General features: G+C 40.8%; 1 protein-coding gene across 1 annotated transcript in view; it reads left to right on the top strand.

The window, feature by feature from the left end:
• LOC139742010 (chromobox protein homolog 7-like) overlaps nucleotides 1-26655 on the top strand; it is a 73116-nt gene that overhangs the window by 12726 nt on the left and 33735 nt on the right. The window contains exon 3 of the mRNA XM_071652573.1: nucleotides 26355-26420. Within this exon, the coding sequence (XP_071508674.1) occupies nucleotides 26355-26420 (66 nt within the window). The remainder of the gene's footprint in view (nucleotides 1-26354; nucleotides 26421-26655) is intronic.

Genomic DNA, 26655 nt, shown 5'->3' with positions numbered 1-26655 from the left:
TCAGTACAATGGATGTTCAGGCATTTGTTCAGAGGACAGATTTGTCCCTCAAAGATTTGCAAAGGTTACGCAAATGTGATTTGACTGCTATTGCACAGCATTTGAATGTAGATGTTCCACAAGGTGCAAGAAAGGCAGAGATTCTTGACTTAGTAGCTGGTCACATGGAGCTCAAAGAAGAAATTGACACTCAAGATCGAGCTCAAATTTCAGATCAAACGAGGCTTGAGCTTGCTAAATTGGAAATGGAGAAAGAGAAGATGAGATTAGAAATTGAAAGAGAAATTGAAATGAAGAAACTTGAGCAACAATTGAAATTGCGTGAGATGGAATTGGCTCATGCACAGACTGTAAGAACTCAGGAAAGGGCTCCCTCTGAATTTGATTTGGCCAAGAACATTCGATTGGTGCCAAAGTTTGAAGAAAACAGAGTTGATGCATATTTTGTGTCATTTGAGAAGGTGGCTAACAGTTTGAACTGGCCACAGGAATTTTGGCCCTTGCTCCTTCAAAGTGTGTTTGTCGGCAAAGCAGCCGATGTGTACTCATCTCTCTCTGAAGAGCAATCACGTGACTATGCTACAGTCAAGAAAGCAGTGTTGAATGCTTATGAGTTGGTGCCAGAGGCATATAGACACAAGTTCAGAAATTCGTACCGCAGACCAGGCCAGACACATGTTGAGTTTGCTCGTGAAAAAGAAATGATGTTTGATAGGTGGTACAGGTCCCTGAAAGTGGATCAGGATTTTGATAACCTACGTGAGGTTGTTCTCTTGGAAGAATTCAAAAAGAGTGTTGCTTTCAGTGTGAGGTCACATTTGGATGATCACAAAGTGACAAGTTTGCATAAAGCAGCCTTGATGGCTGATGAGTATGAGCTGACCCACAGAAATGACAACAGACCACCTTTCAGGAATTTCTCTGGAAATAAGAGAGACAAAATTCAGTCGAGCAGTCCAAAGAATGCTGGTTCTGAAAAAGGCACGAGTTCTGAAACTTCATCGGCACCAAAGCCTCAATCTGACAAAGGGTCCAGTACAAGTGCAAATGTCATCAAATGTTTTCACTGTAACAAGACAGGGCATGTAAAGTCACAGTGTTGGAAGTTGCAAAACAAAACAAAGAAGGACTTGGGATTTGTTATGTCAAAAAGTTTCCTACCCGAAAACAGTGTCCCGTTCAGTGAAACACAGGCCATTGAAAGTCAATCTCCCAAATTCAAAGATAGGATGAAGCGGGTGGATGAGAGCTATCGTAGCTTTTTGTTTGATGGTGAGGTGACCCCATGTACTTCTGGTGAGGCAGGTAAGCCAGTAGTCATCCTGCGGGATACGGGGGCCTCTCAGTCATTGATGGTGGATGGTGGTATGACTTTTCCACCAGATAGGGCAGTGAATGCAAAAGTCTTGATTCAGACTGTTGATGGCAGTTATATGTCAGTGCCACTGTATAGAGTGGATTTGAAGTGTGACCTAGTTTCTGGTCCTGTTACTGTTGGAGTTGTTCCTGAGTTGCCCATGGCAGGCATTGACTTCTTGTTGGGGAATGACTTGGCTGGGGACAAGGTGGTTGCGTCTCCAGTTGTTTCAGATAAGCCAGTGGTGGTTGCTGAAACTGAGCAGTTGCAGGAGGAGTTTCCTGGGATTTTCCCAGATTGTGTTGTGACTAGGTCTCAGGCTCGTAGAGCTGTTCAAGATGATGCGGATTCTGTTGATGTGGAGGAGAATTCCGGTGTTTGGTTGGCAGAAACCTTTTTCAAGGATTTGAATGATGGGGTTGCTGTATTAGGCTCCGAGGCTAACAGTGATGGGCTGTTTAGCAAGTCTTCCTTGGTTGAAGCACAGCAGGCAGACTCTGAGTTGAAAGGCTTGTCTCAGACGGCGTGTTCTGAGGCTGAGGCTGAAAAGGTCCCTGAGTGCTATTATGTCAAAGATGGCATTTTGATGAGGAAGTGGAGACCTCCCCATAGGCCAGCTGATGAGGATTGGACGGTGGTCCGTCAAGTTGTTGTCCCTCCTAGTTACCGCGGTGAGATCTTGAGGATTGCTCACGAGTTACCTGTTGGCGGCCATTTAGGCGTCAGAAAGACAAAGGATCGGATCATGAGGCATTTTTATTGGCCAGGGTTGAATGTGGATGTGGCTGAGTTTTGCAAGACTTGTCACACATGTCAGGTGGCTGGTAAACCACAGCATTCGGTGAAGCCGGCGCCATTGATTCCGATACCTGCGTTTGAAGAACCATTCAGTCGGGTTCTAGTTGACTGTGTTGGACCTTTGCCTAGGACTAGGTCGGGTCATAAGTACCTCTTGACAATCATGGATATGTCTACACGGTTTCCAGAGGCTATCCCATTGCGAAATATCACTGCTAAGACTGTGGTAGATGCTCTAGTGCAGTTTTTCACTAGGTATGGGTTGCCCAAGGAAGTGCAGTCTGACCAAGGGTCAAATTTCATGTCAGGCATATTTCAAGAGGTGATGTATCGTTTGGGTGTGAAGCAGCTGAAGTCGTCAGCTTATCATCCCCAGTCCCAAGGTGCGTTGGAGCGCTACCACCAGACCCTAAAGACAATGATTAGGGCATTTTGTGAGGAGTATCCCGAGGATTGGGATAAGGGCATCCCTTTCCTGCTGTTTGCAACGAGGGACTCCCCAAATGAGTCGACGGGTTTCAGCCCATTTGAGTTGGTGTACGGTCATGAAGTTAGGGGCCCACTGAAGCTCATCAAAGAGAAATTCATGACTGAGGATGATGAGGTCCACCTACTTGACTATGTGTCAAAGTTCCGTGAAAGGCTTTCAAAGGCTTGTGAGGTAGCTAGGGAACACTTGAAAGTGTCACAAGACTCTATGAAGAGAAAGGCAGACAAACATGCCAAAGCCCGAACTTTCAACCCAGGTGACAAAGTTCTTGTACTGCTGCCCATACAAGGTGAACCACTGAAAGCCAAGTTCAGTGGCCCGTACAGTGTCAAAAAGAAACTCAATGATGTGAACTATGTGATCAGTACGCCAGATAGACGAAAAGATCAGAGGGTGTGTCACATAAACATGCTGAAAGAGTACTACGAGAGAAAAGCTAGTCAGCCGGTAGGCGTAGCTCAGGTGGTAGTAGAAGAAGTAGATGAAGAGGGAGAAGCTCAAGATGAGAAAGGAAGTGAGCCCTCTAGTGCCAGGTTGTCTAACTCAGAGATGTTAGGGAAAGTAGATGAGGCACTGAACTACCTACCTGAAAATCAGAGGAAAGATGTGACTAGTCTGTTACATGAGTACAAAGAACTGTGTAAAGACAAACCAGGCTGCACCCCTCTGGCTGTACATGATGTTGATGTAGGAGATGCTGACCCTATCAAGCAAAACCCTTACAGACTAAACCCAAGCAAATTGCAAAAAGTAAGGGAAGAGGTTCAATACATGCTAGACAATGACATAATAGAACCTAGTAAAAGCAGTTGGAGCTCCCCAATCGTCATGGTGCCCAAACGGGATGGGTCTCAAAGATTCTGTATTGATTACCGCAAGGTAAACGCCGTGACGAAAACAGATTCTTTCCCCATTTCCAGACTAGAAGACTGCATTGACAGGGTCGGAAATTCTGCATATGTCAGTAAAATAGACCTTCTAAAGGGATACTGGCAGGTGCCCTTGACCGACAAAGCCAGAGAGATTTCTGCCTTTGCTACACCAGATGGCTTGTTCCAATGCAAAGTAATGCCATTCGGCATGAAAAATGCTCCAGCCACCTTCCAACGGCTGACAAACCAAATCATTGCCGGACTTGACAATTGTGTAGTATACATTGATGACATCCTAGTGTACAGTGACACATGGGAGGAGCACATTACACACTTGCGGCAACTTTTTGATCGACTCAGGGAGGCCGGATTGGTGATTAATCTGGCAAAGAGTGAATTTGCAAAGGCCAAAGTGGTGTATCTCGGGCATGTAGTCGGTCAGGGACAAGTATTGCCAAGAGAAGCCAAGGTAGAGGCTATACTAGGCTTTCCCATCCCCCAATCCAAGAAGGAGTTGCTCAGATTTCTGGGCATGGCTGGTTTCTACAGGAAATTTGTACCAAATTTCAGCACAGTAGTCACCCCCCTAACAAACCTGCTGAAGGGCAAGGCAAAGTACACCTGGACTGATGAGTGTCAAAGAGCCTTCGAGAAACTAAAGGCAGTCCTTGCTAATGAGCCTGTTTTGGCAGCTCCTGACTTCGCAAAGCCATTCAAGGTGGCAATAGATGCTAGCGATGTGGGAGTGGGAGCGGTTTTGCTCCAAGAAGATGAAGAAGGCACTGAACGACCAGTTAGCTACTTCTCCAAAAAATTGAACACATACCAGAAGAAGTACTCCACAATTGAGAAGGAGGCTCTCAGTCTCATCCTTGCCCTCCAACAATACGAAGTGTACTTGACAAATAGCAAAGGGGAGATCACGGTCTATACTGACCACAACCCCTTGGTCTTTTTAGACCGGTTCAAAATGAAGAACAACAGGTTGTTCAGATGGAGCATGATGACGCAGCCATATGCACTCAAAATCAAACATGTGGCAGGCAAAAACAATGTAATTGCAGACGCTCTGTCAAGAGTGTAACATGAAGAGAGTATCAAAGGTGAAAAGTTTTCACCGCATATCATTTCCAGTGTATGTGTTTAGCATATTCATTAATGTGTGCAAAACAGTTTGATATGATTGTATAAGCTCTGAGAATCCAAGCAATATCACTGTAAATGGTATCCATGAAAAGAGAACATGGAATTAATACAGCTGTCCAAAAGGCATGTGATAGTATGTGATTATTGTTGCTTGACTTGGATTTTACCTCACATTCATTGTAAATAATAATGAGAAATTGTGAAGGTAAAAGAAACCCTTGCTACGGCAAGGCTTTCTTTTTCCCATGGGGGATGGTGTCACAAATGTACACACTAGTAGTTATGTACACATACATGTATGATGTACTGTATGCCTGGCTGTTTTAATGTGTATGTACACAGGTTGACCAGATTAATGGAGAACATTCTATGTGGTATAGATATAGTACATACAGGCTGACCAGATCAGTGGAGAATTTTCTAGGTGCTATACAATGTAGCTATACAGTACATGCATGTAACAGGAAATACATTATAGCTCACTCAATTTAGAATGATTTCACCCATTCCAGAAGGTTCTGGGAAGTGCTAACATATTTGGCTGAGTGAGGCACTGTCCCTGTAGCCCAATGTGATTGGTAGTTATTCTTGGTAATTATGTTTTGTACATAGTTAGGCAGTGAGTCATCCAGGTTTCCTGGAACTTGGACTGGCTAGTAGGTTGGAGAGAGTTATAGAATGTGCTAGAAGGGGGTGAATGGATAGTATATAAGCCAGAGAAATTCTGCAGTAGGCAGAGTACCCAACACCTCTGCTCTGAGAGTAACGTCACTTCTGGCTCTGAAGCGACTAGTTATAGTCAGTCCTGTGTTACCTGCTGACCTGTTATGTTTGTGGAGATGAGGCCTGGGAGACATTTTGCCTGCAGAGAATTAATGTGCCTTCATTGGACTCCATATTCTTATGTCAATGGACATTGCTACGGCAAAGCTGTGACGGGCTGGATTCCTAGCTGGACAATATACATTATTAAGTGAATCATCATTCAACGCATCAACTGGACGTGGTCGTCACAACGTTTGGACTCTGCACGTTTCGCCGTGGACATATTTCGTGGATTTTACCCCGGATCTATAACGCGGACTATTGTAACCTGTGCCTCTGGATTTACGTCGCAGGAATCATTCATCGGTGCATCGCGGATCATTCATTTGTGCATCGAACATCGTATCTGGACACTATCAGGGAACTGTAGCAACTTTGTGATAGTTTGGATGCATGTAAGTGATTCCATTACCGATTTGTAATTGTTTCTATTGATCATTGTTGTACTGATATAACGCTGATTACCAGTCTGTACCCACAATATTACTGTTAATAAACCACCTGAACATCAGTTGATTGTTTCTTTTGTGCGATCATTCTCGGAGTGATTTTGGTCGTAACAATCGTGTAACATCATATAGCGCATTCAGGATCAGAAGTTATCGATTTATATGACATAGGACATCACTGTCATAGGACATCACTCTTTCGTGATACATTGTATCTGTTACATTGTGCGTTGTTTTAATGTTACAAATATCGCAAAGCCACATTAGTATTTCAATCTCTTCCTCTCACTCTTTCTCTCATTCTTTCTCATTGATGTGTAGGCCTATAAACATTATATATAGGCCCCCATTATTTATCTTCTATGTTCCTATAATCTTCATGTGCATTATTATGTGAAATCGATATACATGCACGCTGCAATTATTTGAAGGAGTACTGGTACTGGTGTATAGGGCTACACAGGTATACGTTTCTGTGCATTTGTGTAATTGAATCGAAGTTAGATATCTTTTAAAACTTACATCGATGGCTGATCAAGCCAGCAATGGCTAAAGTGGAGGAACAATGTGCTAAGGGGGTTCAAGAAATCCCCGGGGCAATACGACTTTGCATAATAGGGTGTGCATGCTTTGAGGTCGTTCTCCGACGTAATTATGTAGGCCTACTCGCGGGCACGGTGTAGTGCTTCATGTAATCAATTCCGTTGCGACACAACCGCTATGATCGATAAATCACCGGTTTTAAAATGGTCAGTGGTATTATGACATTGCTGAGTGTGTCACAGAACGTACGACCTTGATCTCTCTAAAATATTGGCGTTGATGTAAGCCCATAGTCATCGAGGTTTTAGATCGATCGACCGTTGTTATGGTTTTGACGTTATTTTCCTTCGTACTGCAACACAACGATTTACAGCGACAAGAGTGATAGAGCGTGCAATTGCTAGAAAAGAAAAATAGGGGATACTGGGGACCCACTTTGATCGTCCGGTTTCCATTGTGTGGTTTGCCATCACACGTAGAAAATGCATGTACCATTATACTGTTTTAGGGAAAAGCGGAACGGTAGCCTGGAGCGATGACATAATGTATTTTGTAATTTCTGGATACCTTCGTGATTTTCCTAGTGAACCTTTGTTACCCTTCTCTCTTCCTGTCTCCCTCCCTCCCTCACTCCTCCCCCCCCCCCCCTTCTCCCCACCACCTCCCCCGTTCCCGCGTGGGTAATTAACCGATTTGAAAGTACCATGGAGCTATCGATAGAGATTCTCCGTTTCTTGTAGTGACGTCATTGTGCCTCATCACGTTTGAGACCCGTGGTACGATGCCCAAGGCTTCAGACTTTGAAACAAGGGTTCGAATCCTGCTTTCCTCGTACATCATTATGTGGACAAAACGTCTTACCCATAATGTCCCTCCTACAATATTGTTCAATTCAATTCAATTCAGTTCAATTCAATTCAATTCAATTCAATTCAATTCAATTCAGTTCAGTTCAATTCAGTTGAATTGAATTAGATTGAATTCATTTATTTTCATTCTCATTTTTCTTCCAACAAAACATAACACAGAATAAATCCGAGTACGGCAGTCCAGTCATTGCAGGGAGGTGAGAGGAAATATGTCTCACCTCCCTGGTCATTGCCAGTGGATACCATGACATTGTTAGGGTATTTGTACTGGCACTGAGGGAAATCAACAACACTTTCATCAGTCATAGGATACACTTACCTGCAGAATAATCATTATGCAATTTGTTATGTATGTCCTACTGTTACTCACAAAATTGTGGCCAATGCATGATCATATGAAAATACTGAGTCAATACCATTAGAAATCGCATATACTTTTCTTCAACGAGATCTGTGAACTTCAAAAAACTCAGTTGAAACCGCCTAAATCGATCTTGTGAGAAGTTTGATAGATGATGCACGAACACTGCTAACGAGTTAATCCTATACTTTTCATAGGCGATTTATTAGTCGCCGCAGTTGCTGGGATTCCGAGGTCTTGACCTCACCCGAGTACCAATAGAGAGAAATCAACAAGGTCACCTTACCACAGGTGCTCTGGGGTTGGCCTGATATCGTATTCACTGATTGATATCGTCTTCTGTCTAGTTACCAGCGACACTGACAAAACTAATAGGCAGTATAATGGGGATAGTGGTGTACTGTATAATGTTTAGACACAGTTACGAGTCCTGAGAGAATAATTGTACGAGCCCAAGAGTGGTAATTACAGGGAGTTACATCCAACTTCGTTTTGAGATCTTGTCAGAGTACATTTTCCGCCTGTCTCAAAAACAAAACGACAAGACAGTAAAAGGACCTTAGGCTTGATCACATGAGTGAAGAGACGAGGCACAGAAGTTCAACCGTTTTACAGTCAGACAGATACCACTTAGGCCATACAACTTAAGTCTTTGAGTAAAATCTGGCTCACAATATTTTGCTTTCGTTGAGTTCAAATGAAGTTGAATTAGAATGAAGTTTTCGCTGACTTAAAATGAATTAAGCTTTAATAACCTACTTATTTTCCTGTGTATTTCCGATTCAAAAAGACCTTTCAAGTACCTTTCGGAGGGGAAAAATATTGCCATCGTCATAATAATTACGATTCTAATGCTGCAATCGAAGCTATAGTATTATCAAAAACGGAAAAATCCAGGCTATACCGTGACAGCCCCGCGATGTGCGTAAAAAAGAAAAAAAAAGAGAGATGAAGGAAACTGTCACAAAAGACTGCGATTCAATTTGGATTCAACTGTCTATTCTTTGCAAATGGACGATCGGTCAATGCACGACGGTCGCCAAATAAGTCGTGTTATACTGTCGTGACGCTGTCATTCTGGCCACGGCGTGAAAAGCTGCGGAACTGGAGTGCGTTTGTGGCCCATATCTCAATCGAGCTTCGCGTCCTACAACCCATTTCTTTAACCGGGTAATGGCCACGATTAACACTCGTCACAGAGCTAGCTTTGAGGAAGAGCGAATTTAACGGACGCCTGCGAATTTATTCCCGATGACCCTGAGATGCATCGAGTTAACGACAACGTGCAAAGGTCTCGGCTGCGAACCAGCTTGTCAGACTGCATTGATTCAAAGTGTGTAAAATGCTGGATGAAGAAGGGAATACAAGTACACAAGCCTACATTGTATACATTAAATGCGTACATTTTATACTGTTCGCTACATTGCACTGCCCTGCCATTGTATATTCAAGTGCACGTCAAACCAGGGAGGTGAGAGAGTTTCACCACCCTCGTCAAACCAAATCAGATTACAGAAATTGAAACACACGAGTCTGTTTTTTTAAGTGAATGTGCGTTTGCAAATGTATGTAGCAGCTATTGTGACGACAAGAGAATCACCAACAGTTTTAGTCTAAACTCTAATGACTGCGCCTAAAGAGGCAGAGAGAGAAAGAGAGAGAGAGAAATACAATTAATGTAAGGGGGCGAGGAGTAAGTCATGCGGTGTCAAGAAAGCCAGACAAGCGTGAATAAAAACATATAGCGTTTAGTTTAAAGGGAACACTGTTCGCCGGTAGAATTTCACTCGATATCCCTTCAACGACACCGCAGAATGTAGGCCCTACGCCTCTTGGCCAGCCTTCCATGATAGCGTCGTATAGTACAAGGGACACGGCGACAAAGTGATCCCTGACACTTCCCTGGTAAGTCTTTCGTTACCGTCAGCTATCTGGTCTATCAGGGCCTGTGATTTGAGGTATTGTAGACTGATGGTCCTCAAAGGGTTAACTTGAAAGCTACGATCTGAACACTTCTTCTGCTCAGTTTTCCTTCCCATCTCTTTTTCAAATGGTACCATAACCATCCCCTTCCACGCTCGTGATTTCCCTCAGGTGAATGAACGGCGGGGGATTTTACAAGGGTATTCTCGTTTTTCATAACAAAATTATATCATACAGAGGCTTAATTAGGCCATGGTGCCATTGAACTGCAATGTACAATCACGGGGTTACGTTTTATAGCTCCATGGTACATTGTATGTAGCTTAATTATCTAAATGGTGGTCTGATGTCGAGTCATTCCATTGCACTCTTTTGTGTGCTTGTACTTGTATAACACCAGCAATAATGCAAACGTGTTGGGTGTAACATAAAGTAGTTTGCTCTAGTTCCACGCATCAGAAACGGGCGGTGATAGATTGGTAAACTTTGCTTAATCATCCGCTCCGGTACTCTTCGCAGAACCATAGCAGCACGTATTGTCTGATGACCTCGCATATTACGAACCAGAAAAAGGCGAACGCATGAGATAATGTAGATAAAATGCAATGACAAATAGAAAGCAACAGAAAGGAACATAAATCATTCACTGCCTAAATAGTTTGCTTCACATTTAGATAACACTAAATAAACTAACATTTTTTTTTTTGGGGGGGGGAGGGGTTGTTTTTTTCAAAGGGCTCTATACGGTTAATGCAGTAAAGAGAGCACAATTCCTTGTCTTTGGTTTTAGACGGTTGGTTATATAGCTAGAAGAGTAATGAATATCGTAATGCTTTATGGGGTGAGGAGAAGGGAAAAAAGGGGGTTGGGCCTCGTTGCTAGACTCTTCGCGATTAATCCTGCCAAAAAAAGCTAACAAAAAATGTCGATGAAAAGTTAAAACGGAAAGCAAAACAAAACAAAGCAAAACTTTAACGGAACTTGACGCTCAGCCAATCATCATTCCCATGTGGGGACTTAGCCTGGGGGACATGATTTGTATAGAGTTCATGTACATACATTTAGATGTAGCGTTTCTCGCAACATGTCCCCCATGGTGCAGGGGATTTAAAGGGTAACTCCGGACCAATTAAAAGGGAATGAAACCCGAATATACGTGTATTGAATGAATGCAGCAAAATAAGTAGAACACATCAGCAAAAGTTTGAGGAAAAATAGGACAATCGTTAAAAAAAGTTTAAAAAGTTGAAAATTCTTAACTTTTGAACTGATTGCCCGATGTTCCACAAACTTTCAGTGATGTGGTGTGCTATATTGCTGCGCCACACTCAATTCACTTGGGTTTCATCCTCGTTTGAATGTTAGTCCGAAAAGAAATGAGAGTAAAAATGTAATAAGCACAACAGTGAAAATTTGATCAAAACCAGCTCAAAATTCAGCACAATTATGCCCCGGTCTCAAATCGAAATATATCTGACTGACCATTATGTGGAAGCTGCGAATTCGCCTGAAATACTAGTAGTATTTTGTTTTACACTTTCATGGCGGGGAAATTGAATTTCGTCTTTTATTTCCTTTTTTTACACGATCAGTGGAAAGTTTTGAGGTGATGACATCATCAGCTCATTCATTTTCATATTCATATCACCTGTTGGAGAGCTGTTCATGAATTACTGTAGCAAAACTTCATAATGTCATAAATACCTTAATTTCTAGCCTATTTTGATGAAATTTTCACTGTTGTGCTGTCAAAACTTACCTCTTTCTCTCAAGACTTATTTTCAACTGATAGTGAATTTCCATGCTCCGTGTATACTCCAGTACTCGTAACGGGGAAATACATCACGCGATCTTGTAATTCGCTCTGTATCCATAGCGAATACGGTCTGTCATCACCTAGCAGTGCATGATATAGTTAAAGGTAAAACGTTAGAGTAATTTTCCCGTGGAACACAGCTGAGCTACCGTGTACAGGAACAAAATACACTGTACATGTATACTACGCACATTTTTGTTATCACAGCGACACGTAATATGTTCATTCAAGCCTAATTGAGGCGGTATTATTTCGTAGCAAAAGAAAAAAAGTTCACCTTTTGTAGCTCCTCAACAGCTCAACTCCTTTTCAAAGGAGGGTAAGGGGTGACACTGTGACAGAAAGAGAGGAACAATGATTCTTACTTTCATCTTGCTACACTCTGGAGTCGAGTTTGTGACATCGTCATTATACTAGAACTTGCTAGAAGAGAACGCATCAGTCTTTCACTTCGCATTTCCTGTCATAGAATGAGAAGGGAAGTCGTCGCCAAGTATTTCTTGGCTGAGGGGCAACTTTTACCTACTTGTATCCCCCCTTTCTCTCGCTCTATCTCTCCTTCCCTCTCTATCGATCTACATCTCCTTCTCTCTCTTCAAAATATTGCTCAATCCCCGTGTCCCAAAAGTTTGAGGAGCTGTCGATACCCCCTTTGGCTTTCATTATTGACATCATTGGGACAGTCAATGTCGGTTTTCGTAGAAATATTATGCTGGATTTTTGGCGGCGGACTAATGTAGCTATAAAACGCCTGCTTCAGAATTCAATGCCGTCAGCTCCCCCCCCCCCCCCCCAAACGACTGTGGAAACAATTTTCCCGCCCCAGGGTTGGCGATTAATTGACTTCCGCATCCGTCATTTAACTGCACAGGACCTCTGGTAATGTTTTTTTTTATATGTTTGTGTTGTGCTCATCTCAACTTTATTGAGTGCGAAAATGATCTATATTTCCCGTTATAAACAGGATCGGCAGTAATGTGTTTTTCCTCCCAAATCAATCGCCCTGCCGTATAGGAGAGAACAACAGGTCGGTCTTTCGTTGAAAAGGCAATAAGTTGTCTACCGTCCTGTACAGTAGTTCTATGCTGCTTGAGTATTTCTCAATGTCAAAGTGCTATCATTGATAGTCTCTCTGCCAGGCCGTTTCCATTTGGCAGAATACTTTTTAAAACTTTTTTATTGTTTTTTTTTTTAAATTCATTTATTAGCATACATAATAAAAAATAATATATATATTTTTTTTTTTTCTGCTGAGAACAAATCTTCTGGTCCTCGTAATGTCGAGGGGGAATTTTATAAGGTCATAATTGATATAAATTAAACTTATTTCCAAGAATTCACCAAAGAGATACTGTAGATGGGGGCGGGGGTTTTGAGACAAACAGGAAAATACAAATTGCTGTGTTTATAACCCAGAGTATCATCGGAAGTAGCCCGGAGTAAGAGAATGCATCAGTGCACACAAACATGCGATATTCCTATAGATGATTTAAACTGTGACGAGGGCATATTCATTAGCCAAGATAAAGGGCTTACCCATTAGCCTGTTTAGAAATGATTTATAAGTTAAGGTTTCATTTTCATTAAGTGAATCCAAAATCGAGAAGTCATAGTAATCCTTGACTTCATTCATTCAGTAGAGATGCAAGGGATAGCGATGGTTGTTATCAAGAGATCCGAGCGTCACATTGGCTGAATCGCCGATCCCAAAGCTTATTTTCATAATCACTTTTTTTTTAATGTATAAAGAAAGCATGGCGTATTCAATATTTGAAACTACATTGGGTCTTACATAGACAATCAATTCTGAAGCCACACAGATGTCAAGTAATAATTAATAGAGAATACCAGACAAAACTATGTTCTGCGAAATATCAATGCGCTTCTCAAATCGGCAGCGGGAAGACAATAAATTCACATATCACACCCTTATTGATTTAGAGATTCGTGATGAAAGTGAAACTGTTCAGTGGTTTGGAGTTTGTCCAGATTACACCTCATTGGAAACAGTCAGCAAGGACAGACTGTTTAAATATATTATTATGATATGTCAGTGGATATATGATGCTGGTTGAGTCTGGTTGTGTTCGTGGATACAACAACGTTGTGTATAATCTCTTTCGGCCTGGGTAGTGCAAATACTTGCTTTGATTCTGTAGCATCGAGGAATGTCTCTCTCAGATTCTGATAACCGTCAGTTTTCGTTACGGAGTCGATCAAGGTTTGCTCTACTGTACCGGAATTCCACAATCCATAAATCGTTGTCAATAATGTGAAGTTCTATCATTCGTTCAGCTGGACCAGGGATGTGGAAAGAGATGGAGAATGCACTCCGTTTAGACTACGTGAATTGAGTGAATGCAGCAACAATACTATGTAGAAGACATCAGTGAGAGTTTGAGAAAAATCGGACAATCCGTTCAAAAGTTATGAATTTTTGAAGTTTCTGCTCAGTCACTTCTGGATGAAAAGACTACTACAGCTTGTGATGTCACATGTGTAAAACGGTAATGAGAAAATATATTTAAGAAAATTCAACATATTTTCACTTTTCTCACATAGTGAAAGAACGCTTGACTTGCCACTTTCAGAAGGCATGGGGATATACCCTTAAAGGGATTGTATAGTTTTGGTTGAGAACTAATTTCAGGATTCTAACATTTTTTGGTGAGATAATGAGAAACCTGTTATAAAATATGAAAGAGCATGTAATTCTATGAGGAAGTCAACATTTATTTGATGAAAATTGGTTTTGAAATGGCTGAGATATTAAAAAAGAGCGATTCTAACAAAGTGTGGGACCCACACTTTATTACGATCGCTTTGTTTTACTTTGTTTTTGGATGTTTCAGTCATTCCAAAACCGATTTTCATCAAATAAACTTTAAATTCCTCTTAAAATAGTATGCTCTGTAAGTGTCATTTTTTCTTGGTATCTCGCAAAAAGTTAAAAGCCCGATTCTCATCTCCACCAATACTGTACCATCCCTTTAACATAACATACGTCAGTGACAAGGAAATGTGCACTTCAAAAAAAAAATCCTTATATCGTTCTACGCATGTGACATCATACACTGCAGTAGTCTTCTCATCCAGCTGTAACTGCGCAGATACTTTAAAAATTCATAAGTAACTTTTGAACGGATTGTCCGATTTTCCCCAAACTTTCACTGATGTGTTCTACTAATATTGCTGCATTCACTCAATCCACATTATGTATATAAATGAGGGCTTGTCCTTCAAGGACGTCAACTTCTTCTCTTACCATCTCCCTGGCTGGATACTCACCAATTCGATCGATGTCGTACATACTGATGCGAACGCTAGCAGAAGGACCGAACGACATGTTTCTGGGAAATGTTAGGTCAGGAACCGTGATTCGAAGTGGCATTGTTAATACAAATTGCAGGCGGCGAAATAGGGTACTAAAGCATAAGATGGTCACTCACTGCTGCCAGCTAAAAGTCATTCGATGTCAATCTGAATATGATTTACACGCTTGATAGATCTTTTAGCTGCCAAACTCGCATGAAAAGACTCGAAATCGAGGAACATGCACATGTTCCTTATTTTGACTGTATACCCGTTCCTATAATTATGCGACCTGTGCTAGTACGAGTAGGCCTATATGCCATCGTCTTTGCGTGTAGCAACTCTATTATAATATGGTAGATGTACAGCAAATACTAATTTCCGAGAGAGGACGGCTGATTCGTTATTACGTCATATAGAAATCACAGAAGCATGTGCTCGATGAATAACCCAAGAATAGGAGGCTTGTGGCGCACTCAAATTATCCTATAGAGTCCACCCTTCCAGAATCCTTTGAGTGGTCCACAATTTACAAGCATGCTTTTCAGTGGACCTCTCAATTCTTTCTTCTTTTTTTCTCCGGACATATCTTTGTATTTTGCCGGTATGCATGTATAATTTTGTATTTGTTAATTACAGTATTATCTACCATGTAAAGTCGAATGCATGCCTATGTTATATCTTCTGATTCATTTCGTGTTATGTTTGCCGAAAAGAAAGAAAGAATGAAATAAATGAAATGAAATGAAATGAAAACAGATCTACATTTGACAATAAAACGTGACCAGACCGTACTTGTAGCTACCATTTCTATTCATAGCCTAGACCCACAACCCCAGTTTGACATTTAAATATTGATTTGGGTAATAACTATAATTAGGCGTCGTTTATTCGCATTGATCGGAAGACCTTCGTAAATAGACATTTATCTTCGGTCACGAGTAAACCTCAGTGTCACGTGTTTCCCGTCATACCTTGAGTATGTGGTTTGTTACGGGTTTATTATGTGCAGAACTCGACGACACCACCGCGCCCGCGTTTTCGTGCCAAAAAAGCTAAGCCATCATCACCCCGAGAGACTTTGCGGGGAAACCGAAAGGAATAAGCGCCTGTTATTGTCCAATTTTGACACTTGGCGTTAAAAGAGGTTAGTCGGAGGCAAGGTCATCTTGTTGGCGTTGAATGCCCTTGGGGAAAATCCGGGTTCACAGGCTCGTTGCCACGGAATTTCATCCTTGATAATGATCTTTCCCTCTTTCGGTGCACGGCATTCACAACTAGGGATGAGTGATGCTCTGTCAATGATGGCGGTATAGCACTCTCACATTTCTGGTGTGGAATCGTTGACATACGAGTAGGACTCAGAATGTTGGTCCATCAACATCACACTGTCACACGAGCATTGTTCCGCCTCTTTCTCTCTATGGCTCTCCCTCTTCCCCTCTCTGCATCCGATTGTCTGATTCAGGTTTGTTCCTCTGTCTGTCTGTCCGTCTGTCTGTCTGTCTGTCTGTCTATCTGTCTGTTTCCATCTTTCTCCTTAATGCTACAGATGCGGTCAAACCCGTATGAAGTGTGGAACTATTGTCCCGAAAACGGTCAGGATAAAAATGTCCCTCCTGTTTTCTTTGTTTGTTTTTGTTTTTGTTTTTGTTTTTGTAAACAGCGTAGTCAAATTTGTCCAGCGTAAGCCGAGCAAAACTAATGCTTGTTTCTTGTCTCCATTATCTGTCTGCTTGATTGCTTCACTGTCTGTTTCATTTTATCTGCCAGCAATCAGCAAACTGAACTGTACAAAATGAGTATAAGCCCTGAACAATTCGCAATAACTAATACTCAATTCTGTAATATCATCGAGATAATTACTCATCTCTAAGTATTATAGCCGTAGGTAGGCCTACGTCTCTTTATTTTGCAGTCTCGCTGTCTCGCTGGTTACCGGTACAGCTGTAGATCCCTCAAATATAATGGTTTCTGCATGATCAGCCATTCAGAACGCATTCTCTTAAAGGTCCTGTTTACCTTTGGGAGCAGAGATTAAAACAATGTTCGAGATATCACATTTGATGCATATGTGTAGGTCTGTTGTAACACAAAACATTTTTCGCAATAAAGTCTAAAGTATAAGGAAATATCAGTATTTTTTTTCACAATAAACCATCCTATAGACGGTTTAGTCTGTCTGAAAGCATTTTTATTATAATTATAGTTCACATTTTGTGTTCTTAACAATACTTAACATCGATCATGCGGATTCAAATTTTTACAGCGGTTGTTTCTATCCCTAACTCACATTTTAGAACTATTTTAAAGAGCTAATGCTGGGTTTTTGTTTCATCTGTTAAATTATGTTAAATTATGCCTTTAACACATCGACACTCCCGCATAGTGCATAGGTTTCGCTCCGACGCCGTTCGTTGCACGCGCCTTTTTAAAGTTACGATTGTAGATGCACTTATTTTGTCATTGCAAACATACTGCGGATGAATCAATCATTCATGAGTAGTTCAATAGCTCAGTAACGAGCAAAGAAAGAAAGTAAAAAAACACCTTCCCGTTCAATTCAACATGGGCTGAAATGTTTATGGGTATGAAAACTCACGGTCTGTGTTTACTCATAGTATTCCTAATCGGCAAAAACGAGATCGCTTTACAACTGCATTTCACCAAAAAAAATAAACAAATACACCAAAAATAAAAACAAACAAACAACAAAAAGGAGATTTTAATTGGCCATCAAACCCTGCTTACAAGCTATCAACTGTTTAATTTAAGAAGAAACTGATCTTACAGTTTTAGCGATAGATCGTCAAATTACGTAAAGGGCAGCGACTACACCACACATAATCAAGGAACTTGAAGATCCCTGCCAGGTTATTGAATAGCTATTAAAAGGGGGTCTTATAAAAAATCAGTTGCCTCCCTGCTAAAACTGACCACTGCATGGCATTGGATGATAGCAAAGCCCTTCTATTAAAATCTTTGTCAGTTTATATTAGAGGTAACTGTCGTGAGTAGACCTACAGAGATATCTCTTTTGAGTAACTGCATGCCTTTTAGAAGAGCATCAGAGGAACGAAAATCCGAGAAAAATTGAACAAACAGACGAACAGGCTTGACCTTTTCACCGTCTCCATTAAAGCCGCGCTATGGCCCTTGGGCCCTGTGCAATACAATAGCCATGCATGTTCACGTGACTATGACGTCATAATTGTGTTGTGCTCGTTCATTTTGCTTTCCACCCGCCATGAGGGCATTGGGAAAAACAGAAGCAATGCCAACTCTCATTTTCATTTCATTTCATTTCATTCATTTCATTTCATTTATTTCATTCTTTCTTTCCGGCAAACATAACACGAAATGAATCAGAAAATATAACAAACATAGGTCTGTATTCGACTTTACATGGTAGATAATGGTTAACAAATACAAAATTATACATGCATACCTTTTTCAAGGGTTTTTCAAAGGTTACATGAAAGTGGCGTACGTTTTGCATATCTTTTACTAATTCAAATATATTTATGAGAAAGTAAGTTTCCCCATAAACACTTCTCTAAAAATATTTCTTTCGAGTCAAGACAAACTAAAAGCGAAATTTAGAGTACTTTTCTGTGCAAAAAAAAAAAAATGAATGGAGTGAGAAGAGCCGTACTAGGAAGGTGGCAATCTTGCGTTACAATCACATTTACTGCTCAGCTGGAGCTATTTTTGAGCTTTCCGTTTTGACATTTCCTTCCAATGTAGCTATAGCCTGCTTGAATCAGCTGACATCCCATTGCTTGTGTGGCTTCTGATTATATATTTGATTCCGATCAAGTTCGCATGTTCTCCGACCTGTCACTTTCGAGGAAGATTTCTCCGGCGATAAGTTCTACATTTCAGAAGCACATTTCAAGGGGTGACCATATACATAGAGGTACTGTACGTACAGTAGCTCCATGAATGGGGAGACCATACGAAGTCCCGTACATTAGCACATCAGTACACAGTGAACATTATACATGTACGATGTCCCATTTGTGGAAGATGTTTAAAAAAATCAATACTGGTTCTGAATCAATGATTTTATCTGTTCGTCACTTTGATTTTAAAGAAACCCACTTTTATGATAACTTCCAAATAACAAAAAAAAAAAAAATTATTTTTTTTTTTCCCAAATGAGAGAAATGAGAGAAATTGTACTTGTAACTCTCTGTTGTGTTTACGGGGGTGAGGAGGGTAGGGGACAGACACATCATGAAACGTTGTAGCTGTTCATGATCCTTCCAAATGGACTCGACCTCCTGTTCTGAAATCGTAGTCAGGGGCAAAAATCAAGTAACGGCCAATGAACATACGCCTCATCTTCCAACATGAAAGGGCAGTTTCACACCTGTTCTTCTGATGCAATTACCGAATGACGTGCTTCGCTGAGGACTGGCAAGAACGGAGAGGGGACATCACACCCCGTCAATCGGTAGGCCTACCCATAGATGAACTGCTTCGCTATGATTTTTAGCGGGCTGCGAGCAGAGGAGGAATAGACCACCTTTCGCAGCGACAAGTCCTCTGGTTAAATTGGGAATAATCGTGGCAGGCATTATTACCCTCCACACTTGGTACGCACACAGTATACACACAATACTCAGAAAAATGGCGGAACTTCCAAAGTCTTTCTTCCTCCTGCTTCGGTTTCGGTATACCGAGAATAAACAGGGTTTTCTATTTCGATGTTAAGTTTAAGGGAGTTTTGTCGCATGATACTCAAGTCAAAGATGTAATCGATACTGAACAAAGACCACTAGTGAAAGCAGCAGCTCAGATCATTTGAAATCAGTTCTGTTTGTATAAAATTTTCCCCCAAGTAGATTTTAACTTTCCATTGTTATTCAATAGTATAGGGTACAAAATGAATAATTATTGATACAGTGAGTGATGCTTGGGATCCCATGCATGCTATACATTTGACAGTTTGAATTACCGTCATCGCCATCCCCTCTGAACGCAAAAACAACAGTCATAACAACTACATCAACTGAAGAGCATTGGCAGTATATTATCCTGAAATGCTTGACACTGTTTTGTACATGGTGCTCTTAGATTGATAGTTTATACTCTCACAACTTCAATTCAGTAATGTTCAAGGTGAGTACTGAATGATTATGAGAGAGAAAACCTGACGAGAAACTTCACTTTTCCGTGAAGCGCTACGCCAAAATAACAAGACGATTACACGTGCCTGCACCGATCGCTCTTCCAGATACAACTTCTCCCTTATATTTTCTGATTGCTTGTTAATACCTCATTACCAATCACCTTGTGAGAATCAGTGTTTGCGAGGCGTGCCACATGAAGGGCTTATAAGTATACTATAAATCATTATAATAATTTCTTTTTCATTTAAGTTTATTTAATTGGGCGGGGAATCATGACTGTGCATTCATAGGGGGAAAAAATCAAGTAAATAAACAATAACCTAAGAGATGTGCGCATGACTCATCAATGCTCATCTTAGGCGGGTAACTGAAAACGTCGACTGCAAAAGGTCAGAGAATGAGAAACGCATACCGAAACGCCTCAATTGATATCTGCTTGTGAAAGCATTATGTGCGTTATACTACAATGTTATTTTCTCAACAACACACTAATTGCACCTTGCTGTTGTCTTTTTCCCTTTTTTTTTGTACTGTCGGTTGTTTTGTTTTGTTTTGTACTGTTTTATTTTTTTTTTTTTTTTGGGAGGGGTCGATTTCAACAAATAGCATGTGTAGGCTTGACAAGTGCCAAATTAAAGGCTGTATCCCAGTTATCGTTGTATAATACAGGCCAACAAACAAAATGTTAAATTGTGCATTCATATTTTTTTCTTTATCTGAGAAAAAAAAAAAATCTGATGCCACTTTTAAAAGGGACAAACATGTAAGCGTGGTTGGGAAGACAAACGATCATGTGGCAGTCGGCACAAGTCTTCAAAGTACACTGTATGTAGACATCAGACCCTGTCCCGTGCGAGCGCATTCCAATAATCATCACAGTTCAACGTTTCGTTTCCACGCTCGATTTGACAGCTAATGTGTCATTCAATACGCGGGTGTATTTTGCTTTTTGTTGTCTTCGTGCTTCTCTATTTTATTTGTGTGTGTGTCTTCCTCTTTTTGAGCCCTCTGAAGCTTTGTGCATGCTTCATGTGGAGCGAGATGCTGTTGGAAAAGGTCATGGCTGTTGAACTGAACTTGCCCCAGCCCACACGAACCGTCAATTAAATGCTCGAAATGATCCGTACTCCAAGTGTGTGAGATCAATGAAGAGTGTGAGAGCTCTCCCCCTCCCCCCTTTCCAATCCCAGCCCCCTATCACCCCCCCCCCCTCCTTCCCACCCAGGCCTCCTATCCACCACCCCCCCCCCCCCCATTTTTGACGTTTCAACATTGTAAGGCATCAGATACTTGTAATGTCATACTAAGTCGGCAAGCGTACATTATATTATGAAAATGCATATATATGGCAGTGTTGTCCTTGAAAAACGTATGGATAATGATTTTATTCCCCTTTGGTTGGTTTGGACTCCAGACTCATTTGTTTTGTTTGTCACAATGGATGGGAATGTCAAGGTTTATATGGACTCTCAGGTAATAGATCCTAGGTTCAAAACCCGTGCAGATTACATCCTCGGACGTGATGTCTATCCCAGTTTGTCCCCTTGATTTAGGGTACCTAACGATGCTATCTTAATAACGATAATTTATATAAAGGAGAACAGCATTTACACTCAATGTTAAATATATTTTATAGGCTGCCTTTTGTACAATATTACATTTACAATTGGCCATAGTATGTACATGTAATTGTTATGTTCTCACGGCGTAGGAAGATTTTCAAAACTCTTGCCTATATGCAATATATAGGACTTACTCGGCTGATTCGCACCACGGGAGAGAAAGGTCCTTGCCTGAAACGAAGACTAACCTTTTTTGACCAAGCTTTACTTGTTTCTCTGTCTCTACGTGCATTTTATACATTGTATAGCAACCGACATTACGATACCATACCTTGTGTAGACCTTTGGACCTCCACTGCGTTGTCTTTCATTTTCATTTTATACGCGTAGACATGCGATATTACTTTGGCTTGAAGCCCTATATTGTAGTGTATTTTCAGAAGCACTGAAAAGTTGTTTCGATGTTATTACATAGGTGTACCTGTATTTAAATTGACTAACTACAGAAAATCATACCGAATCTATCAGTGACATGCCTGATCATTATGAGAGACAGAAGAGGAAAGGAGAAAGAATTATTAACATGTACAATGTATATGTGTGTGGGGGGGGGGGGGGGGAGGGGAGGGGCATATATGTATTTGTCTCAAACTCTGGCTTGCCACGAATTTTTAATAGGTCCTGATGACCTGCCTATTTCGGGCACGTCGAACATTTTTTTTCAATATCTTCGATCACGAAAATAAATCTATGTTTTGTACGCTTACATTGTAGCTACTTTCAACGTTTCCCCATAGATTATTTGCTGTTTGTATTGTTATTGCTTTTATTTCAAGATTTGCAAAGGCAGTCACTAATAAGTACTAATTATGTGCTGGATTTTGAACATGAGTTGAAGACGTACACCCCCTGTGTCCGCGGCTGTGGATGAGTCATTAATCATCACTTTTAGTGAGCGGTATGAAACGATATGACATTTTCTTCGCAAGTTTGGTGTCTGCCTCCTTTGGAATACACGTGAAGTGCAAGTAGGAAGTTTTGTTGCACGCCCTTTATTCGCAGCATCTATGCATGCTTCTCCGGCAAGATGAAACACACCAAACTGCAATGCTGAGTTGCTATGCAGCAGTATTAATATGCAACACAATGGAGCGAATCTCATACAGACCAGAAATGACCAAATAATAGAGCGGATGTTCCATTTGGGTATTGAATGTACGTCTGTCGATGTGCTTGTCTTTGTGTATATTTATGTATGTCGTGTTTGTGTTCGTGTGAGCGAGATGGGTTTTCTATTTCTCCTCCATTTGACTCCGCATTACAGTTCAACCGGCATCATTGATTTTCTTTCCAACAGTCTTGCAATTATACTTGTTCGATACTCAAGCGAAGCGCATTTGAGCGAACATCTTTTCATGCAGTTCCCCCTGGATGTTGAGTAGTGGGATATACATATATTTTGTCTCCCTTTCAGCCTTTTTTTATGTTGTATAATGCGTTGAAATTGTGGCCGGGAAGCCCAAAGATAGCTTGAAATAATGTAGGTGCGTGCATGATGGAAAGGAAGTCGAGGTGAATCGATTTTATGCCGTCGCTAAAGTGTTCCGTTGTCGAATGCTCATTATTCCCGCCCGATTTGTCTCTTTCAATCCGAATTTCATTGCGCTGACAGATCTTTACTCGCAACATTCACTAATATCTCTCCATATCCGTGGAATTCAGAGAAATTGTGTGCCTCTGTGTCTCTCTGTGTGCGCGCGTGTATGTTGTCTTTTTTGTCTGTCCACCTGGGTGAATGTCTACCCTTTATCCTGTTTATGTGCCTCAACTTCTTTTTTTTCCAAGCTAGATGATAAAGTGTTCGTCGGTAAGTGGTATTGCTCTAAAGATAGCACATTGCACAGTGTGATGCCATAACACTAACAGCTAAAAGGGGGACATCGATTCTATGTAACAAGAATCCTCAAAATGTTATTGACTAGTCCCATGGATGATGGTCGTTTGTCGTTGGTTTACAACGGTGGTATACGAACAGAAGAGAATCCAAAATCTCGTCCCGAATTAAGCTAGAAGTATATGTACGACACTGTCTCATATCATAGCATTGCATTACCCAAAATAGTGGACTCTACATCCTTTTCAGGCCACCGTGTGGACGGCACATCAACGGTAATGGAATTTTGATGCTTCCCTTTGTATAAGTTATTGTGGGTGCTGAGCATGCTGAGTATGCATTCTAAACTTACATTCCATCCCTTCTTTATCGGCGATTCTGAGATTGGCATTTAGTGTCATTTACCCCATCATACCAGCATACATAATCCTTCCATGGAAAACAGAAGAAAAGATAAACATAATTGTTACATGTTTGTGTTTCCATGATGTCTTATTTTTTGTGATGTTTTGTTATTGTTGTTAAAATATTATGATAGTAATAGTAATGATGATAATAATGATAATGATAGTAATAGTAATAATAATAGTAACAATAACAATATTAACAATAATAATAGTAATGATAATGATAATAATAATAATGATAATAATAACAATAATAACAATAACAAGGGGTGTTTATAATGCCCTCTACAACTCCGTCTGAGTGCTCAAAGGGCACGAAAAATTCTTCTTACAGCCTATGGTATGATACCATTTCTTTTAATTGTTTTGAAAAAAAAGCGAGACCTTGTGTAATATCGTTTCGTTGATATTTGGACCGAAGTAACCCGCTCTGATTAAGATCGACCCGTACCAAACATAATCAGTACCTGTCGATAGTTCCGACTCCGTTTTCAGTTCAGCCTGTCTCCACGCTGTTCCTCCCACCTCAAAGATTAAAAAAAGAAGAGAAGAAGATTTACAAGTCCAACACCAAATTTACCAATGAAGCTCGAAATCAATTGCATTCGCTCTGTGTCATTAAGCCTATGTACATGTTGTTGAGTTCTTCAACTCTCCTCAGACGCAAGATCACTCATGTAGTCAGTCATAGCAGAACGATACGCCTTTCTACCCCCATCCTGAAAGCAGAGGAGGGAGAGGCAAGAGGGGGAGGGGAGGAGGGGGGAGGAGGGGGGAGGAGGGGGGAGGAGGGGCGAACAAACGGGGCTCATCGACTCTCTCACACGCCAGTCTTGAATCACTGACATTTTCCCGATTTCCGCTCGCAGGAAGCATTCTCGAGTCAATGAGCCCCGGAGAAGTCCTCGAAATGTGAGAGAAAGAGAGTGTGTGTGAGAGAGAGAAAAGAAAAAATAATAATACGTTTCTTATGAAAGCCTCCTTTTCGTCGAGAAATTCCGTCTTCTCGACGGTAGAGAGACCTTGTGAAGAGCTGATCTTGGAAGATTAACATTAGTCGGGAAATGGACAGGAAAAAAAAAAGTATGTCAGGGCAGATTTCCTTATGATTATTATCAGAAAAACAATATTGTGTCCTGTAAATTACCACCGACAACCATGCAAACTGCGTAAGATATCATCGGCAATATCGATGTACTGTAGTTGATGCTAGAGGGTTTACCAGGAGCCGCGATATGCTGTAGTCATTTTAAGATCCTTTAGCTCATTGTTAGATTGAACTTGGCACTTTGCCAAGCATTCGAATCTGTTGTACGAGTCATACTAGAGAGCTATGGTCATACTGACTTGCTTTCTCCCTAATGATAACCTTGAAGTGGGTAGATGCGGGCTTTTAGACCGTCTCAGAACCATACGAAACAGGTCGCCAGTGCAGTGATGACTACAAGGATGAAAACACTCCCTTCAACCATTATCATGAGTGATTTCTGAAGCACATCAGTATAGTGCGGGAGACCTTCAAGGTGCAATTCCATTTCATGTTCATGCTGGTTTTGATAAATCAAACCAAATAACAGGAGTTTCATCAAAGTTGGAGGATAAAATGAATGGAAACAGTTGGGACAACTCGTAGGGGTTTCTTCACGTTTTCAAAGAAAAGTGATGGACGTCGCATCCACTAAATGAAAAATTGAAGGAGATGATGATGTTGTATTGTGAAGTTTCAATATTTATAGCAGTTGATATCTGTATGCTTCTCCCTTTTCTAAGGGTTGATCTTGTTCCTATAACCTGTCGACCTGTGGAATGATTTTTATCTTTTATTTGTGTAAAGACCGTGGTAAAGTATACATTAGTGAGGTGATGGCACCATCAACTGATTGAATTATGAATATCACTGTTCGTTGGAAATATGTAAATCTAAAGCTTCATAACTACATTTTTTATGTCCATTTCTGGTCCATTGTTATGGATGTAATTATAAGCATTGTACTTGGACTGGGATCATCTTACTGGAATGAGAGTTTTGATAGTGCGTCTTTATTAGTTTGTTTGTTTGTTTGTGTCTTCATTTGCCACTATCATCTTCTGAAAAGGTGTCTCTGTGACCTCCAGCGAATGAAACAGGGAGGTTCACAGGGAATCCGCTAGGTTGATTGGTTGTTTGTTCGTTTAATTTTGTTTTTATTTGTTTCGTATGTAGTTTCGCGCATCGGTATGGTGCTTTCGGGTCCGCAGGGTTTGTAGACTTGTGTATTCCGTTCATAATGTGTATCCCCTGAATAAATCTGAATTCCACGCACGTGGCGAGTGTGGTCTCTTGTGTGATGTGTGACATTATTCGGGTTAAAAAAAAATGTGGAGCCAGGCCAGAATGTAAATCTTTTAGCTTGGATAATTTTTGTCAAATAAGTAAATAAATAAATGAAAATCCCCTTCTCATGCACTCAGACAGTAAAGTGTCAATGTCACTTTCGGTGACTTTTCATTTGACGTTGAAATGTGCAATGCGTATAATGCTGATGAGAATCATAGAGTGATAGACATCTTCTTACAAAAAACTTGTTCTCTTTCCCTCTCTCTTTGGGACAGGTACAACACGTGGGAACCAGAGGACAACATCCTGGATCCTAGTCTTGTGCTCGAATTCGAAGGAAGGTGAGATAACTTTCACTTTCTTTCTTTCTTTTTCATCTTTTTTTCTTTTGCTTCAAACTTCCTCCCTTGTGAAATCTAATCGACCGATGATGCCAATGCCATTGTATCCCGATATTCATGGCATCGTTCGCAGCACGATATATCGATTTGTTTGCTCGAACACTCTCCCTCTCTCTCTCTCCGTCTGCATAATATATATGTATATATATATATATATATATATATATATATATAT

The sequence above is a fragment of the Diadema antillarum genome, unplaced genomic scaffold (genome assembly GCF_040938485.1).
Source record: "Diadema antillarum isolate AM-2024a unplaced genomic scaffold, OU_Dant_1.0 seq00000973_RagTag, whole genome shotgun sequence".
Classification (NCBI taxonomy): Eukaryota; Metazoa; Echinodermata; class Echinoidea; order Diadematoida; family Diadematidae; genus Diadema; species Diadema antillarum.
Note: the sequence above shows the minus strand (reverse complement) of the source record. Positions and strands in the feature narration are given on the sequence as shown.